Source organism: Ixodes scapularis, unplaced genomic scaffold (genome assembly GCF_016920785.2).
Source record: "Ixodes scapularis isolate PalLabHiFi unplaced genomic scaffold, ASM1692078v2 PGA_scaffold10__122_contigs__length_95168666, whole genome shotgun sequence".
Taxonomy (NCBI): Eukaryota; Metazoa; Arthropoda; class Arachnida; order Ixodida; family Ixodidae; genus Ixodes; species Ixodes scapularis.
The window spans coordinates 54723418-54741599 of NW_024609836.1; the positions used below are offsets into that span (position 1 = coordinate 54723418).

The following is an 18182-nucleotide window of genomic DNA, read 5'->3' on the forward strand; positions in this document are numbered from 1 at the left end:
GGAAAAATTTTCCCGCTAAATTTAGCAGAAAACATTCACCGCTAACTTTGGCGAAAAAATTTACCCGCTAACTTTAGCGGAACAATTTCCCCTTTAAATTTACCGGAAAAATTTCCCCGCTAAATTTAGCGGAAACCTTTACCCGCTGAATTTAGCGGGGAATTCGTTCAGCTATATTAACGGGAAATTGGGCGAAAATTTTCCTCGAAATGAGCGGGGAGCAGGAGTGGAGGAGGGGAGAGTACGGAGGTGGAGAAGAGGCCTAGCCTTCCCTCCGTACCCTCTCCTCCTCCTCCTCCTCAAGAGCAGCGCTCCAATTCGCATTGCAGAGAATCGTGAACGTGTTGCATTTTTTTTTCTTCTGTTCTTCGTCCGTGTTCAGGGCCCGGTTGTCGACGGATCATCTTGCAACAAGCGAGACCGTACCATGGTGTGAAGATCGAGCGACCGGTCATGTTTTTTGGTCGCCAACATCTCGGAGTCATTGGAAGTGCTCCTCGCGTCGAACATGACCTCGTAGGGTTGGAGATGAAACAACTGCCAGCTTCTAAGTGGTTAATAGAAGAAAGCCTCAGGAACGATGGAACTGTGTATTCGCAAAACAAACCAAAGTAAGAGCACTAATATTTCATTGTTGACAATAAAACAAATTAAGTTACCGAAGGCTTTAATGTATTCGGATCCTTCATGCAGTGCTAAAAGTACTTTGTTTCAGGTTATGTTGTACAAAAATCATGCTGATGACCTAATGATAACCCACATTAACGTTCGAATATACAAGAATGGATGTAGAGACCCCGCCCTCAGAAATGCCAGAAAAAATATACGAAGCTAACTAGGTTTATCACGTTTCTCACAGTCTGTTTTATTTATACGCTTCTTGACCTGGCGACAAATTAAATAAGGTGTTTTCTTTTTCGCCCAGTTTTCTTTCCCGCTTTTGCATGTGAGATAATTGAGCTACGCGAGTAGCCCTGACAGCGCTGATAAAATATGTAAAAAAAAAAAAAAGAAGAACGGACTGGAAGTTTAGGATATACTTGGAAACTGCCAATTGGCCAAAAGCGAAATTGTCGACGGCCGACTTGGGCCCCAGCGCCAGATGACTCAAGAATCTCCTTGTTTGTTCGAACTCGGAAACTTGTAGATACCAACGCGCTCACATAAGAAGCTTCGCATGGCTGCTTGCGTCAGTCGTCCTTCCGTCGCCGTCAAAGTACGGTTGTAGTTACTTTATGTTTTTCGGCACAAGTTCGTCACAATGAACGTTCATTTTATGTATTATTAACCGGGTTTATGTTTTAAATCGTGACAATATATTCTCAAAAATATGTGGAAACGTTTTTGCATGATATGCAGGAGGTATCGAAAGACCTTCGATCCATTCTAGATCTTACGGGTTTTGCTGATTTACAGGAAGCTGCCCGCGAAAACACAATAGGTTTCTTCTCGTAGTCAATATATGATAAAGTAGTCAAACACTTCGATACCACCGCAGGGTAGCACACGCAGTTGGGCAAAAAAAAGAAAAATTAAAAATTGTCTTGTGTTTTGTGCAAAAATAAATCTGATTTATGAAGCTTTACAATAAGAACATTGTTTTTGCCTCTTTTGAATGGCAACATTCGTTTGCGTTTACACACTTTGATGAAGCGCTGGCCGTCGCCTTCTCATAAAAATGAAAAAAAAAAAAAGAATTTAAATCCTTTGGTCAGATTATTTCCAGTTCTACACGTTTGCTAGAGCATTTAGTTTTGGAAGTGTGACAGGATTACGTTCTGCTTTAATATCTAAATTACTAACTCAACCGAACGCTTCCACCCGCTATAATTTCCAAGATGTCAAGTGGTCCGAGATATGCCTTTTATATAAATGTTTTTCATGTATAAGAAGGTCGAAATATGAAAGTCGAAAAGATCGCAATATTATAGTTACTCGAATTCAAGCGGGCTCTATGGAATGCGTTTCCTCAGGAACATTACGAGGGATGTTTGCGATGCGGTGAGGCTTTTTGTGAAGTAGTTGCTCCAGGCTACCGACACTTTAAGTCTCCAGTACGTAGCAGCCTTGAGCATGGTGCACTTCTTTTAGTGGTGCTCCAGCGCTATCGACCCGTGGAAAAAAGAAAAAACACACGATTTGTCTTTATTCTCACACTACTCACACATAGCATCCACGACGGTCTCCTCAGTGTAGAAAAGTTGTCCTTTCAAATGTTGCCTGTGACCAGAGAACGAATGAAAATCGGACAGTGCCAAATCGAGAAGGTATATGGCGTTTGCGGTGGCCGTTCAACGTCTTATTCACAGGTTAATTGCGAAGAAGAGCGGGCTGTGCGTCGTAGTGCCATTATCTTGAAGGAAAATCAAGTCGCGCTTAAGCTTTCCGTTCGTTTCTTGGCACTCTCTGCAGGCATTATCTGCAACGTTGTACAAGAAGGGGCAAGGGCATGTTACAAACTGGTGAAGTTTCACTCTAATGTGCCAACGTATATGTTGGCACATCTGAATGAAACTTCGACTGTCTAGGCGTACGTACGCCCAGACCGGCTCGCTGCCTCTCGAACATCCACTGAGGAGCATTGAACAGCTCAGTTTCACTCCATGTACGTCACTAGCACGTTGTGCAATGCTCAGAAGAGCATCAGTTTACTAATCGCGTCCCCACAAAGCCGCCAAGGTTCGGTGCCGAGAGGCAGGAAGGCGCGAATAGACACATGCACGCAAGAGAAGCGTGTTTAAAAACAAATCATTAACATGTAGCAGGAAATGGCTTCATGGATATTCAAGGACATCGCGGTGGCTAGTGGCAATACTTATCACTCATGAAGCTCGTTTTTAAGGCGTAGGCATTCTACAGCTATTTCAGTCGACGCAGGTCGCATCAGATCAGAACTTCGCCAAGGTCCGGAGGCTCTAGGATTGTTTCCAACCGGGTATGGCGTACAGTTTCTACTATGGTTTATCTGTCAAAAGGGTATACACGATTTTGTCTTGATAATTAAACTGAATTACGGCTGGGCATCGATTTAACGTTGTAAACCGATTAATTGTTAATCCTAAATTGATTAATATAATTGATTTATTGCATTTGCTGATTCCCATTGATCAGATTAAGAAATGTCAAATTTTCAGTTCTTGACTTCACTGAGCTTTCTTACAATGTGATAAACATTTCAATGTGCATTTTCAATTGGAGAAAACTTATATATGCGCTTATCTACAATATCGAAACGCTTAAATATAATTACTGCAGCTGTGTAGGCAAGGGGTGTCATTCATGTTCTTAGCCAAAAGAGCTCCTTTGCTGGCGCTTGCGTTTTGCAGCACGCGGCAGTAACGAAAAAAAAAACTTGAACTTTTTACTTTTTTTTTGTTTGATAGACTTCAACCACTTAACCGGTAAAAAGATCGATGTCAATTGAAGCATTAATCGTTTAATATAAAGGGTAATCGGTCGATTTCCCACCGCTAGACAAAAGATTGCTGCGGGATGCGGTGTTGGGTGTTCATGTTAGGTTAGCGTCGATGAATAAAATCGGCGTAAATTTGACACACATTCGAATGCCTGACATGAGTGATGAAAACGATCATCATTGTTTCACATTAGATGTAAACAACGAACAAAGAAAATTATTGAACACAAAATAAACAAAATAATGCAAGCGCGAGCTACACGTTTGTCTATGTTTGAATGTTGGGACGATTGCCGCAGCTTGTCCTGTTTAGCTCCTTAGTAGCTGCCTTCTTCGTACGCGAGCTTGCTGCCTTTTTTTTTACTTTAATCCAAATCACCCATATTTCAGCTTTGATAGATTTTTACAATGTCAAAGTCCAAAAACAACTTTAAAAAAAACTTAAACGTTTGTAGGTTCAAAGAAACTACTGCTTCATTCATAAAGTTTGTTGTGCAACTTTAAACAATAATTCTGAAGAGTAAGTGTAAATGTGTAACTAACAGTCGTGTTTCTTGTTACAGGGAGCCTGTGAACTACAATGGCATTCCTTGTGACATTCACGACTCTGCTTTGTTTCAATCTGGTTTTAACTTTGGACTTTCCGAAATCAGGTACAGCTATACTTTATATGTATATCGACGCATTTTCTTCTGTCTGAGACTTTTAAGTACGCATAAATCTGACATGGCGTTAACCACATGTTGTTATTTAGCCTTACTTAAAAAAATATAAAACGCAAAAGGAGTTTCCTCTAGGCAGGTGTAATATAATGGCCGCTATATAACTTGTTTTTATTAGGATGCAATGGAGATTATGAATAGGAAATACTGCAGACCCATTCAAACTTTATATACGAGAAAAATAATATTGATAAAATAATTTCTTAGATGAGCTTACACCGGTAATCAAATAAATTGTTATATGCTGTTCATTTACACGTTGATGCTAGAGCGGCTGAAACAATGATAAAGATTAAGTTTAACACGAAATGATTCATGGACAGGAAAGGTGCGATGTTCGTCATACAGCGAGGTCATATCCTTTAATACAGATATCCGGAGACATGTTTTAAATTATGGTAACAGAACGCGGTTAGGAGGACGCCTTTATATTCGTTATTTAGGATGACCGTGCGGAGGTACTGGCGCTGCGGTACTCACTAAAAAAACTTTATTTTCCGCTTTCCCTCATAGCACTTTGGAGAGCTAATCACTGCATTCTACAGAGAATGCCCGGCGGATAACGAGGCTGAAAATAGCTTAAGACATGAAAAACGGTCCGTGCTGTGGCACCCCGCCCCACCGTACTTCAGAGTAGACCATTTCCGAAATCCCCCAACCCTTTTGAAAAATATCATTTGTATGAGAAATATGTGCGTTCAATGAAAACACATTAATCATACAAGATATATAAGAACATATGAGAACCAAATAAGAACCATGTAAGAACCATATAAGAACCACATCAGAACGACGTAAGAACTATATAATAACTATATAAGATACATAAGAACATGTAAGAACTATGTAAGAAACTTAAGAGAATTTCCTTATATCTTTCTTATATGTTCCTATATATTTTATATGATCCTTAAATGGTTCTATTGTGTTCTTATATATCTTTTATGAATCATATGTGTTTACTGAGCAATAGAAATTTCACATACAAATGACTTTTTCACTAGGCAAGCGCCCCGTCCTTCACTCGAGCAATCATGGTAACGGTGTTCCTACCGTTGCCTAGTAATCGGTAATTACAACCATTTGGACGCTGACAGAGTATTTAAGTTACTCTGACAGGGTATTTTCTCATGCCGATGTTTTTTTGAACATAACTGACGTGAGCCCAATTACCCAGAACAAAATCTGAGGCTCGAAATTTGTTTTCTTTCCGCCATAAAACGCAGGTCGAGACTTGGCCGGTTTTAGGCGCGCTGACTCGCTTTGCCAGGGTGACGTGCTGTTCTAACTGGTGCATTCCAAATATATTCAAAGTTGTGGGTCATGTAAGGAACACATTCAATAGGGAAATCATAAAAGAATATGAACCACTTTTTTGTGACTTCCAAAAAACTGCAAATACGTTGATAAAAAAAAGGCTGCACAGATCACAAGAAGTAAATGTAAAGATCATTGTTAATGTGGCGACGGTCCGCCGGCTGAACGACGCGATGGCTGTGCAAGACGGACAAACATTACGACGGACGTGGAACCGCTACTTCGGAACTGTCTGGTTCGTGGTACGGTACAATCGATCTTCAATCTCATAAAACGAGAGGAAGGGAAATAAGTGTAAAACAATCGCACGACAAACAGTTCAAGTAACGTACTTGTCGTCGTCTGCTTCAAACGCCCATAAAAAAACAAAGCAAAAAAAAAAAAAAAAAAAAAAAAGCCTGGTAGGGAGTGATAGCCACATGACTTCCCGCAACTCTCTCCACCGAGCTTGCTTCGAGCCTCCTTGCACATGTTTCGGTTTCAATTTACATCAGTTGCGTGTTTTGACTTTATTAAAATATACGTGACTGTGTAGCAAAATATTGGTTGGGTAGCCTTCTGAAAACATATTAAACCGCTAGGCAAAATAACTATTATTTTTTTTCGGGATGTCAGTAATTTGAAGACATATGCTGAATAAGCGTCGTGTAGATTGTAGAGAACTGTCATATCACTTTTAAACTTTCTCGTCAAAATATCAGCGTTATTGACACGGTGTATGTAATCCAGGATTCAACCTGGCCTGAGGTGAAGAAATCTCTTACAATATAATCATTCTCCTACAGCTTCAAAGACGCTGATAATAACTCAGAAACGCTAAAAAAATATGTAAACAATTCCGGTGACTCGGGGCTAAATTCTGGTTTTCTGTCGTAAATTCTTGGCTTTACAAGCAATTCATAATAAAAAAAAATCATGAGAATAATAATAATATTGTAAGAAATGTTTGCAGCTCGGCCAGGTGGAAGGGTGGATCGCATGAACATTGTGAAGAACGTTAACTTTGACGCGCAATTTTAAAAGTGATATAAAAGGTCTCTGCAACCTTCAGGACGCTTATTCAGAATGACTCTGGATCACACTTAAAAGTGTGTAACCATCGGGTTGGTCTAAATTACCGCTCACTGGGAAAGTGACAGACCACCGTTCCCATGATCCCTCAAGAGCATGCCTGGGCGCTTGGGTGATCTAGAAAATTGTTTATTACATGGAATATGAGGCAATGTTTTAGTCACCATTAAACAAACTATAAATTACTTCAATGTCTCAGAATTATCGGAAATACAGATTTGGAGACAACACATTCACGTGCCCTCCCCCCCCCCCCCCCCCCTATATCCACCTCTGCATAGCGTCAACGATAAAGTGACCGATATACATACAATGCAAACGTTAGAGATCGAATACAGATGTATGTACGAAAGCTTTGAGAGAAAGTTACCTAATTAGTATGTGAAAAGAGGCTTCATAGGGCACGACTCTTTTTTTATTCCACAGAGGATTGCGACGTCCCGGACAAGGCTCGGCTAGAAGAGAAGCTCGACAACCTTATCCGTAACCTCTCAAATAATCACCTGGTGAACGACACAAAATTGGAAATATTTCAAGGCGCCATGTTCTTGGGAGAAGGGAATCTCCTCGGCCTCCAGTTCCTCGAGCAAGACAAACCCTACAATACGTTTTGTCGCGACAAGGAAACGGTCACTGTGTTTAGCGTTCGTTGCAAGCATTCATTGCGCATGCACATCCCTTGGAGGCTTTGTTCGGGGCACAACGGCACCATAATTTCTGAGGCTGGTCTTATCAGATTTGAAGGAGAACTCGTGACGAGAAAGACTAACAGCGGCACAGAATATCGAATCAAGAATGTAATTCCGGTGACACTGGAAGGTTTGTACTTCAGAATGAACGGCGCCGGAAAAATCGTTTCAACAATTATGGGTGCGCTGAGATTTATCCTGTCGGGGCTCGTCAGATTGCTTTGGGCCTCTGCGATAACGCCTTTTGTCGAAGACGCGTTTCAGCAAACTTTGACGGAATTGAGTTAAGTACGCAAGTGACGGCTTTTCAAGAGTCATTCATCTGTTCCAAGCACAAGGTAGTTTCACTTCATCGAACATCACAATCAATATTTTGGCGGCATTTTGTAAATTCTCTCAAGAAACTTATGAACATATATTACAATCTTGAAAACTTCACAATAGTTTCCTTAAGAGTAATGTTCCGGCCAAGTATAATTCATGTAGAAATCAAAGAAATAGTCGGAGGAGCTCCCGTGTTTTGTTCGCTGGTTCTCCGTTGATACCTTCAGTTACTGTTGCATGGCATATCATTTTTGTATACATATGGGTTTCCAAGAAAAGGACTTTGTTAATTTTCACCGCATTGGGTTCCGACCTTCATTTGAGAAGCTATCCCGATATTCCTGAGTAGGGTGTATATTTCCTGCCTTTTTTTGTTGCTGTTCTACATCGCGCACTTATGAGTGACTATTTCTGATCAAAAATAACGTTATTGAACGCTCGCATGGAATTGCGGAGCTATATGAGATTTATTTAAGGATAATGTTTTGCTCTTTATAACCACTTCTTTTGTTTCCTAGGGCGTCGGAACGGGGTTTAATTGTATTTATATATTTATTTATTTATTTATTATATTCATATTTTATTTACAATAAGGTTATTAAGCAGTCATTCCTTATTTCTGAAACTTCTTAAAGGTATGATCGGAGGAGGTAGTACGCAAAATACCTCTCAAGCTGTTAATATCGAGCCTAATTATCTTCCGTTCTTTGATGTATGAGATTGCTTTTTTTTTTTCTCGTCCTCCACGTGGGTATCTTTCAGTATATCAGGTGAGGCGGGAACGGATGTGGCTGCCATGCACATTAATTGTAAAGAAAAATCAAACGTTCTGACGAAAAAGTTGTTATGGCTGCTTCGAAATAAATGGGAACTCTGAGGAACTGTCGGACGTAGTTCACTATACTCTGTTTACACCCAAGCTCGAAGTACTGTACCAGCCATGCGCTCACCACAGAAGCCGACCACACCTTTTCATCACCAAATCTCGCTGCGCACGCCTAGGTGTGGGTGTCTGCCTCATCACGATGCGAAACATTAACGTATGACTGGTCCAACAGGAACGTAGCTTCCACGGCGCTGTCAGCCTAGAGGTGAATGAGTACAAAGACTATACTCCCTGCGTCTAAGCTGCAGTCAACGCAACTAGTGTGTTCAGTCGAGTCTATTCTGTTTTAGAGCGCAGCTCTTAGCGCCCGTTTCCGGCTTGAGCGGCGTCGCCGTCGCTGTCGCCGTCGGCGTAACCGCGCGGTACATTAGGGGTAAATTTCCCCGCTGAATTTAGAGGAAAATTTTCCCGCTAAATTAAGCGGAAAAAGTTCCCCGCCAGATTTAGCGGATAATTTCCCCGCCAAGTTTACCAAAAAAATTTCCCCGCCCAATTTAGCGGGAAAATTTCCCCGCTTAATTTAGCGGGAAAATTTCCCCTAAATGGGAGGAAAGGAGGAGGGGCATAGCCTCCTCTCCGTACCTTCCCCTTTTCCTCCTCAGAGCTGCGCTCTAATTCGGCGTTACGGGGAGTTGTAAACGGCTTTCATTTTTTTCCCCTAGATTTGAAAGGGTATCTTAACTACCACTGTCATGCGATACGTTCATTTGGAACGTTACCAGAAGTGACAAAATAATGTGCCCGTCGTCGTTATTTAAAAATAAAATACGAAAGCAGCACAGATGTCATATCCGCACTAACAAAATCGGACAGTCGCTGCGTGATACTTTAGGCGCAAATACGAAATCAGTAATTTTTCCGTTAGTGCACCCCGTATTATCTTTTCACTTGGCTAGCAGGTTTAGATTAAAGAACTTTGATTCTTAGGGAAAAAGAACGCTAAAGTCATTGACAGAGTGACAACGATAGGGCGTGTCTTTTGAACGTCCTGCCTCCAGCACGCGCTCCGTGCCTTCCGCCGAGCTTTGGCTGCGTGCGATCGCTTGAGGTGCACAATACGACATAGTGTTGTCGAACGTAGGACGCTATCGCTGGGTGCGGGACAGGCGCATTTTAATTTACGGCACGAGGAAAGACATTGTATCAGTGGGCCGTCAATAGCTCAGTAAGACGAGGAACTGGCATTTTTCCAGGACTTTGACACGCGTTAAAAAATAGTTACCGTTGTATGGTTGTGAATGTCTCGAGTATCACAACGATCTTTTGTGTCATTCGAATAAAATAATAATTGAAAGTTCAGCGCTCCGTCTGGGTGAGCAACTACTCGTCCCTTTCTTCGCCTTCGCGCAGTTTTGAACTTCACAAAGCCACTTTAGCAACGCCAAAAAGACATCATCACGGCGCTGGTCATTTTTGTGGTTTGGTTATTACCGGCTAAACCAATCGCACACACAAACATACACACAAAAATCGCACAAACGCGGCGCATTCCCCATGCGATATAGGTTTAGCCGGTAATAGCAGACGCACAAGAACAATAAGGAAAATGACGTTGCACTTTCTGCACCGCTTGCGTCGCTCCATCGTATTGCACCGTCCACTGTGGTCGGACTTCAAGTGGAGTATTGCAGTCCAGGCTGCCGCTCTCTTGCTTTTGTCAGCGAGCTTGAAGACGCCGCTTCCATGAAGCCGTGTACGAAATGTCGTCAGTCTGACTTGCCTCTTTCCACATCATGCTCGTAGCCCTTACTTAAGGGTCGAAGTACCCATGGACATCGAACGGCAATCAACTTCTGCGTCCCCCCCCCCCCCCCTCCCCACTCTCGCCAAGTCGAACTTGATCCAAAGACTACAACAGCCTGCGGCAGGACAAAGGTGTAGCACTCTGCCTTCAGCGCGGGCTTCCTGCCTTCGATAGCGCTTCGTCGTACGCGCGGCCAAAGACTGGCGGAAGAAAAGCTGCGCGTGCTGGAGGCGGAGCCTCTACAGACTTCTTAGCCGGCCACCGTCATTAGGAGCTTCACTTGAGCGCACTCCGTATTGGGGACCGTATGGAACGTCGATACCGCGTACCGGCAGCGCCGAGGAGCTCCCAGTGTAGGTCGTTTTGCCACTGCAGTTTTGCTTTCGCTGCTTAATTGACGTGAGCAATATAGCTTCCCGTGCTTGTTTAGGAATGTCAACTAATAATCTAGGTTATACTGAGCCGTAAGAAGAGAAGGAATGAAGGAGGACGTGAAAACATTCCAAAGGTGTTGAATTTCCTGCATTCGCGAGATAAAAGAAATACCATCACGTAAAACGTGTTTCCGTGCGAGGTTTGTAGTAAAACTTACCGACTGGTGTAGATTGATTAAATAATTATCGTCACAAATGTCCCTCTAGGAAAGAAGAAACGTAAATGAATGCTTAGAACTGTCTGATTTTTTATTTGTGAATCATAAAAAAGTATCAAAACATCAGCCTTGCATTAGAAACATCAGCCAGTATCGCTGTAATGATGAAAATAATAATAATAATACGATAATAAAAATGATAGTAATAATAATGTTAATATTCTTTATATATACCTCACGGCCTATTGCTAGGTACACAACACATTTTAGGACATAACATAAAAAAGCAAACATATTAAAATCCAACTATACACGAAAATGTGCTGATTGCAAAACACGTGCACAAGCTCAAGTTGACTTCTTTAAACTATGCAAGTAATATGCTCTCAAGATTATGACTAAAAGTTGATATTTCACTTAAATATGTCAAGCCGTGATAAATAGGTCTTGTTAAATCCCGTTTGCACTCTTATCAACGGTGATATCAGGAAAAAAAGTGCCGTGGTTACAATGAGATTCGGGTAGAAGAAAGTATAGTGTACCCTAAAGACACTTCAGATTGCTTACGAGTAGGAATGCGAAAGCATTCCTATACGCAGCGCATTCCTACAAGCTGGGCGCCACGTCTTCCTTTTTTACGTGGTGCTCCGGCGGTGACGTCACGCTCCCCCACTGCGCATGCGCGGCAGACCCCGCTGGCTCCACGGCTTCCGTGACGAAGCATCTGCGTTGCTCTGCTTTTGGCCAATGGGAATGTAACTGCCGGTTCGCTGGTGCAGACGGTTACAGACAACACCAGCTTCGCTCCATGGGACAGATAATGCTTCTGCATTAAAATTTGTGTGTGTGTGTGGGGGGGGGGGGGGGGGGGGGCATGGGAACAAATCGAGCTTAAAAGACACATTAGTACCTCACACACCTTATGAAATGTTGTCAAGGCGGAGTACTGATGGGTTGCAAGTACAATTGTCACCCGTGCCAGAAATTTAAGCAACGACATGATTTTTGGAGTCACCTGCCGCTCGCTAACAAATCAGGAAAAAAGGTAGGTTAATATTGTGCAGACAATATTTAGACTTTTTGCTTCATTTTAGCATCAGCTACAATTTCCTCATACATTAATCGGACCACACGTGATTTCTTTTATCTTCCTCATTAGTATTATATTTTATGTATAAAAGGCCGTGCGTCATAAAGCACATCTGCCTGAACGACGCTGTTTCACGTATCAGTGGACTTTTCCTTCCAAAGTGTTTATACGGTCGTACATTGCGTCACCCTCGCTGGAGTTGTCTTTCAGCATTTCTGCATCCACGCTTTCACTTGCTAACAAAAGAAATGCGATAACCGTCGTTCCAACATGAGGCAACGCAAAACTAATTCATACAGAATTTATCGCACGGAACTGAAAGCATTAGGGACAAAAATACTCGTAAGTGTTTGATTGAGGCGAGGTTTCCCCAACCTGCATACACCGCTGGGGCAACATCCCAATTAGGTCTCAGCGTTCTGCCTTGATCACTTCTTTAATACTCTTGAACAAAACAATTCCCCCCGTAGACCCGGTTCTAGTTGTAAATATACCCCTATTTCTTGGATATATTTCGGAAACAACGTTCGTTCACTAAAGCTAGAAAAACCGCCGCACACCCCAAGCTGTAGAGTAACATGTAACCAGCAAGCAGAGTGGAAACGGTCTCCTCTTCATATTTCTCGACAGAAGTGCGACGTTTGCGCGTGAACTCACGGTTTGTTGCTTCGTATAGCCCAGACTCGAAGATGGCTCTCAAGATACTGTGGTATTCTTGAATATAAGGAAAAGCCTTTGATACGAATGACCCGTAGAAAAGGCTGGCGAAGTGATCTTTTCCAGTCGCGATTCCCGGCTCTCTGGGTGCGAACACTGAACTAAAATCGGCTTGGATCAGTTGCAAAAACACGTGCGTACCACGGATTGCTTTCTCAATGCATTCCTTGCTTTTGGCGCCGGCCAGGCAGGACTGGCCGCAATCGTCAAGCAGCTTCTTCAGAATGCCCAGTGTCCCATTTGTGCTTTTCGAAATCTCGCGGTGCATGAATTGGTTTTCAGTCACGCAGGGGTATATATGACCGGCTCTTGCGTGTTTGTCCACGTCTTCGGTCGTCTCGATAGCTCTCTCGACGCTTGGCACACTGGTCACCGAAATTAATTCTGACTGGACATAGGATGCAAGAAAGAACATCCCAACGAGCCAGGAGGCACACAACAGCCTGTGTACTGTGTGATTTGAAATTTGGGAAGGAAGTGGTAACCCTTTGCTAGCGAACACCGCGAATAAGAACAGCCCTAAGTGGGAGATGTCTGACCGTTGCATTATACGTCGAGACTCTACGAAGTATATCGTGATTATAATACAGGCACTTACGAGGGTGAGTGGCATAATATAACGCATCGACGGTCCCATCCTCAGAAGGATTGAGACCTCAGACCTTTCGGCGCTGTAAAAACCCTCAAGGAAATTTGTAATGACAGCACCGACGCGCACGTACTTGCTTCTCTCCAAGGTGAGAATTCCGTTGTGCATGCATATGTCCACATTTTTCTCCAGTATGGCAGAAATAACCGAGTCGTGGTTCGGACCTCTTCCAGTGCTCACGAACTGTTGAATACTGACGTTCAAGTGACGAAGGGAACGAAGTACTGTAAGTGTATGCAGTTGGGTGGAAGCGTTAATGAGAACCTCACCCGATGCGCTCTTCAAAATAGTGCCTACAACGAAGGTCTTGTGTCTCAGCGCAGTCCACAACCTTCGCCGGTCCTTGACAAACAACTTGTCAAATGCCAGCACCGAGCGTTCTGTGCAGTTCCGAAAGTCTGTTTTAGGGACGTCTGCCGCCGTCCCATTCACCGAAATCAGCGCACAACTTATGTCAGGATATTCTTTGTACGGGAAGACGTCATCCGGTTTCAGAACGAACAGTAGACGCACAAGGGACAGGTAGATGATTTGAGGCTTGAGACGTTCGAAGATCACCTTTCTCTCGTGCTCTGTGGAGACTGGAACCAGGACGACAACGTTCCTGTCAGACATGGTGTGATCCTTGAGCTGTTTCAATTCATGCTTTCCGAAGCGAGTCTACACCTGCACAGGAAAAATCAAGCGGGTTATCCACGACATATAGTTCTCACTTTCCCGTTCATGAAGTGCCAGAATGATAGTGAAGGTTCCTTGTGCCTTCAGGGTCTTCAGTACTTCTGCAGGGACGATAGGCGAGGCTCCATGACAGATAAGAAGCATGGCGAGTGCTGTGGTCACCGTTACCAACACCTGATTTGACATCGTTCTCCTAGTCGCGTCCTCAACAAAAGAGAACACGAGTCTCGCAAAACAGGTGCGGTGCTGTAAGCCGAGGTGCGCGTTGCCATGGTGCGGTATCGGCTGTTAATGGCTGTGCCGCCTTTGCTGCGTGAGCTCCATTTCAATTGCGGTTGTGTGTGTACAAGAGACAAAAGACTTGCGTGTGGTGTTTATTGCTGAGAGGATATTTTCACACGCGATTTCTGAGCACAAAATATAGACCTATCATTGATTTTGTTTCCTAACTATCGGCGTGGTGGCGACCAGTTCGTCGTATATCGTGACTAGTACCTTTGTCAGGCGGGCTATTTTAGTGCACTTCAACCGAGTGTACTCAAGTTTTCCGAATGTCACTTCAAGTGTTTGCGTGCCACACGGAAAAAAATAGTGTTACTCAGACAGTATGGCAATAACGATAACTAAAGTACTATTTGACACGCATAATGCTAAACTAAAGGCGTAGATGACGAAACACTTTACAAAACAATTTTACATTAATGAGCGATAACTGCGCCAATTGAATGATTCTGATCGATCATCCCAAGCGAAGATAAAGAAAAAGAGAAATCTAGTGAAGCCGCCTTCTTATATGAAAAAATAAATTATTCTTCAGAATACAGAAACGAAGTTGAGTACAGTAGGTGCTTTAAAGGATTTCAATAAAGCTTTTGATGCTCTAAATCATGCGATGCTACTTATGAAACTCAGTCGACATGGTGTCCGCGGAAAAAAAAAAAAAAAAACGAAAGAAAAATTAGACTTACATGTAATTTAATTTCCCGAAGCGAAACTGAACAACCTTACTTGTTTGGATTCGTAAAATGTGGAATATTATTTGTGTAATCTTAGTTTAGATATCAGCAGATACCGAAACCGAAACTTTGGTTGAGACAAGCTACCAAAGTACGCAGGGCAGCGGAAACTAGCGCATCCGTGTTACGGTGATCACGTGGACACCGTGGAGCCAACACCGGGGGGGGGGGGGGGGGGTGAAACTCATAATGTCATCGTTCAGTTTCTCTCTGAGAAGTAATAACAAACGAAACGTGAGAATGACGTAGACATGACTTAGACGTAGTGGCTCAATGTTGGCTGCTTCAACTCTTTTGTGTTGACTGCGCTGTTGATTCCGCTTCACGTCACATGCTAGAGCTGAAGCTCATTTGAAAGTTTGCTGGCCAGTTTATTAAATATATAGACGAAATTAGATTGTAAAATCTTACACGCGGTCTTCGTAGAAGATGCTGAAGGGGGCTGCATAATTTTCTCAATATCAAAAATGAAGCGGATTTGCTCTTCAAGGTCTCTATACAATGAACCTCAAAGCAACCTTGCTAGGCCAAAAAATAAACCAATTTTCATAAATCATAATCTTTTACTGGGTACATCATCGATCGAACGATTCCAAGAACACAAAATGTTAGTTTTTTTTAGAGTATGTGACTTAGGATTGACATGTGATTTATTTGATAAGAAGTCTCTCGGGTAATTTTTATTTTCCCTAAGTGCCGCAATGCCCTCAACATTAAACTTAAAATCTAATATGAAGTGTTTCAACCCCAGTTAAATTACTCTCATCTCGTATGGGCGGCTACAACAAAAACAAATTTTAAAAACATACTTTTACTACTAAAGGAATTAATATGATATATTGCCAATGTTTCTAATTTTGACCTTACAGAGCCTTTATTTTCAGATATTCAATAATTTCTCTTGAACGCATGCATTTGTATCATTTACGACGTTCTATTTGTTTCTCTTCTACGACTTTCGCAGAATAATTATACACTTTTTCTAAACTTGCAAAGCATGACAGTGATATCAGAATATGCCGCAGAGAGGCATGGGTCCTCCAGCATACCCGTACAAATTAAAATTTACAGCCCTTACATTACAATGTACCACTCGTTTTAAATAAATGCCTCGCAAACAACATAAACATATACACAATTAGTAAACAAGACTTGCATGTTTATATCCTTGTTGCTTCCTAACTCCATATCGCATGATACTTTTGCATGATTTCATTATATATTTATACTAGCAGAGTGTATTCTTCCAAAGCTGCCTCCAATGTAAACAAGTGTTCCGAACCCAGTCAAGCTATTCTAACCGGTTTTTGTCTTGGACACCTATCAGTTTTTGTGGAAAATAAAGCTTTGATTTGACTGGAAATGGGTTGATTTGATTTGAAGTTCCCACCCACGGGTGCTTATGAGGAGGCCCTGACACTGCCTTACTAGATCATGATTATTGTGTGGTCTCGCACGGTTACCTGCTGAAACAATGCTTCCGTTATACTCTATGCTAGTAGGATCCATAGAGTTACTACAATAAGGGTTAGAGGCTCAACAGGCACTACTGTCTACGGGACTCCCGTTGGCAAATCAAGGCAGACAGCAACCAGTCTCGTTTTCCAGTATTCCTATGTATTCCTATGGGAAAACGTACGTGATATATTTATCTTCGCCAGGGAATTATAGAAATCAGCGTAGTTTCTTGCCTCATAACGGGTACTGTATAGCTTTATTCACATTACAAGTCTAATTTATTTAGCTTATGTATTTTTTATTACTGAGCGATGTCTAAGCAAAAATTGAAGCCCTAATTTTATTGTATAGCATGATATATCAATACAAACAACAAGCAATATAGCAACGACAATCGTATTTATTTGAGAGCAACATTACTCGGTTACTGCTTTATTTTGATAACTAATGCAAAATTTTAGATTTTTTATTTTATTGATGTGTTAAAAGGAAGTCAGAGAAATTAGCCGGGAAGTATCTCCTGACTTGATACTCTGGTTAGGGGGAAGGGATGTAGATACAAAGATATAGTAAGAGTTAAAAACGCAGGAAAAAAAAATAAAGAAAATTAAAATCAGTGTATATCTTGTCACGGCGTTAGAGTTTCTTGTACAGACCTGTCGCCGATAGGTATTGCAAGAGGGCATTTGTTGCTGTTCTTGCAGAGGCTTCGTTTTCCCACGGTCCCAGTATCTTGCAGACGGTGAGGTGTTCTTCAGAACGAAGTTGAATTTCCTTTGTCAGTTTAGTGCGTTCTTCTTCATACTGAGGGCATTCCAGCACGATGTGTCCTTAGACTTTTTATAATTCTGCAGGGGTCGCAGTGTGGAGAGGCAATTCTTCTTATGCGATATAAGTATTGATCGGTGTAAGCTACTTTTAAACGTATTTGGTGTAGTACAGCTTGGCGCCGACGAGTGAGACCGCGAGGTACGCGAAACGTTAGGTGCGGATCAATAGCTCTTAAGTGCGTATCTTGATCGGTTGCGTTAGCCCAGAGGAGTGCAGTTATAGTCTTTCCCTGGACTCTTATTGAATTATTCATGTCCGTTCTAGTAAATGGGGCTTGAACTTCGTGTATAGAGCATTCAGAATCTGCTGCCACAGTGTCAGGCAGTTCGTTGCCTTCAATGCCGCAGTGGCTTGGTATCCACTGAAGACATATTGCATTATCTTGACGAACTGCGTCCGAATATAGTTTGAGGATGTCGAATAATAGCTGTCCTTATGGGCTTTTCTTACATGGGTGTTGGAGTGACTGAAGGGATAATTTAGAGTCTGTTATTATTGGCCATGATCGAGGAGGAATCGTTTGAATATATCGTATCGCTTCACAAATAGCCACCAGCTAGGCAGCTGTGGGGGACATCGTATGGGAGAGCTTATAACCAATTTTTAAGGAATGTGGGGGAACTACCATAATAATAGCGGACTGATTGAACGTTGTGGTCGCGTCAGTGTAAATATGACAAAAGGATAAGTGTTCAAAATAATGTAAGTTAAAGAAAGCTTTCGAAGAGCGACGGCGGGCAGCATTTATTATATTGTAATTCCCAGAATAGCGCTCTAGATCTGAATTTGAGGTGTTGCAGCGAGCGTCTTCATGAATTGTGTCGGTAAACGAGCGACAAAAACAAGTGCATCACCATGGCCGTAGAGGCCTTCGCAATGTGCGTTTTTTTTTTTCTCTGAAGAACACAGCTTGGTGAAGAGCGGTGAAAATGCCGTAAAATTTAACCACGTCATGCAGATCAGCTGAGTCGACGACCTGAAGT

The 18182-nt window shown here is 42.3% G+C and overlaps 1 protein-coding gene across 1 annotated transcript; it reads left to right on the forward strand.

The window, feature by feature from the left end:
• Nucleotides 1-3995: 3995 nt before the first annotated feature.
• Nucleotides 3996-7502, forward strand: LOC115319806. Its single transcript, XM_029979816.4, has 2 exons — nt 3996-4068; nt 6952-7502. Exons 1-2 carry the CDS (start codon nt 3996-3998, stop codon nt 7500-7502), a joined length of 624 nt encoding a protein of 207 aa, XP_029835676.2.
• The last annotated feature ends 10680 nt before the right edge of the window (nt 7503-18182 follow it).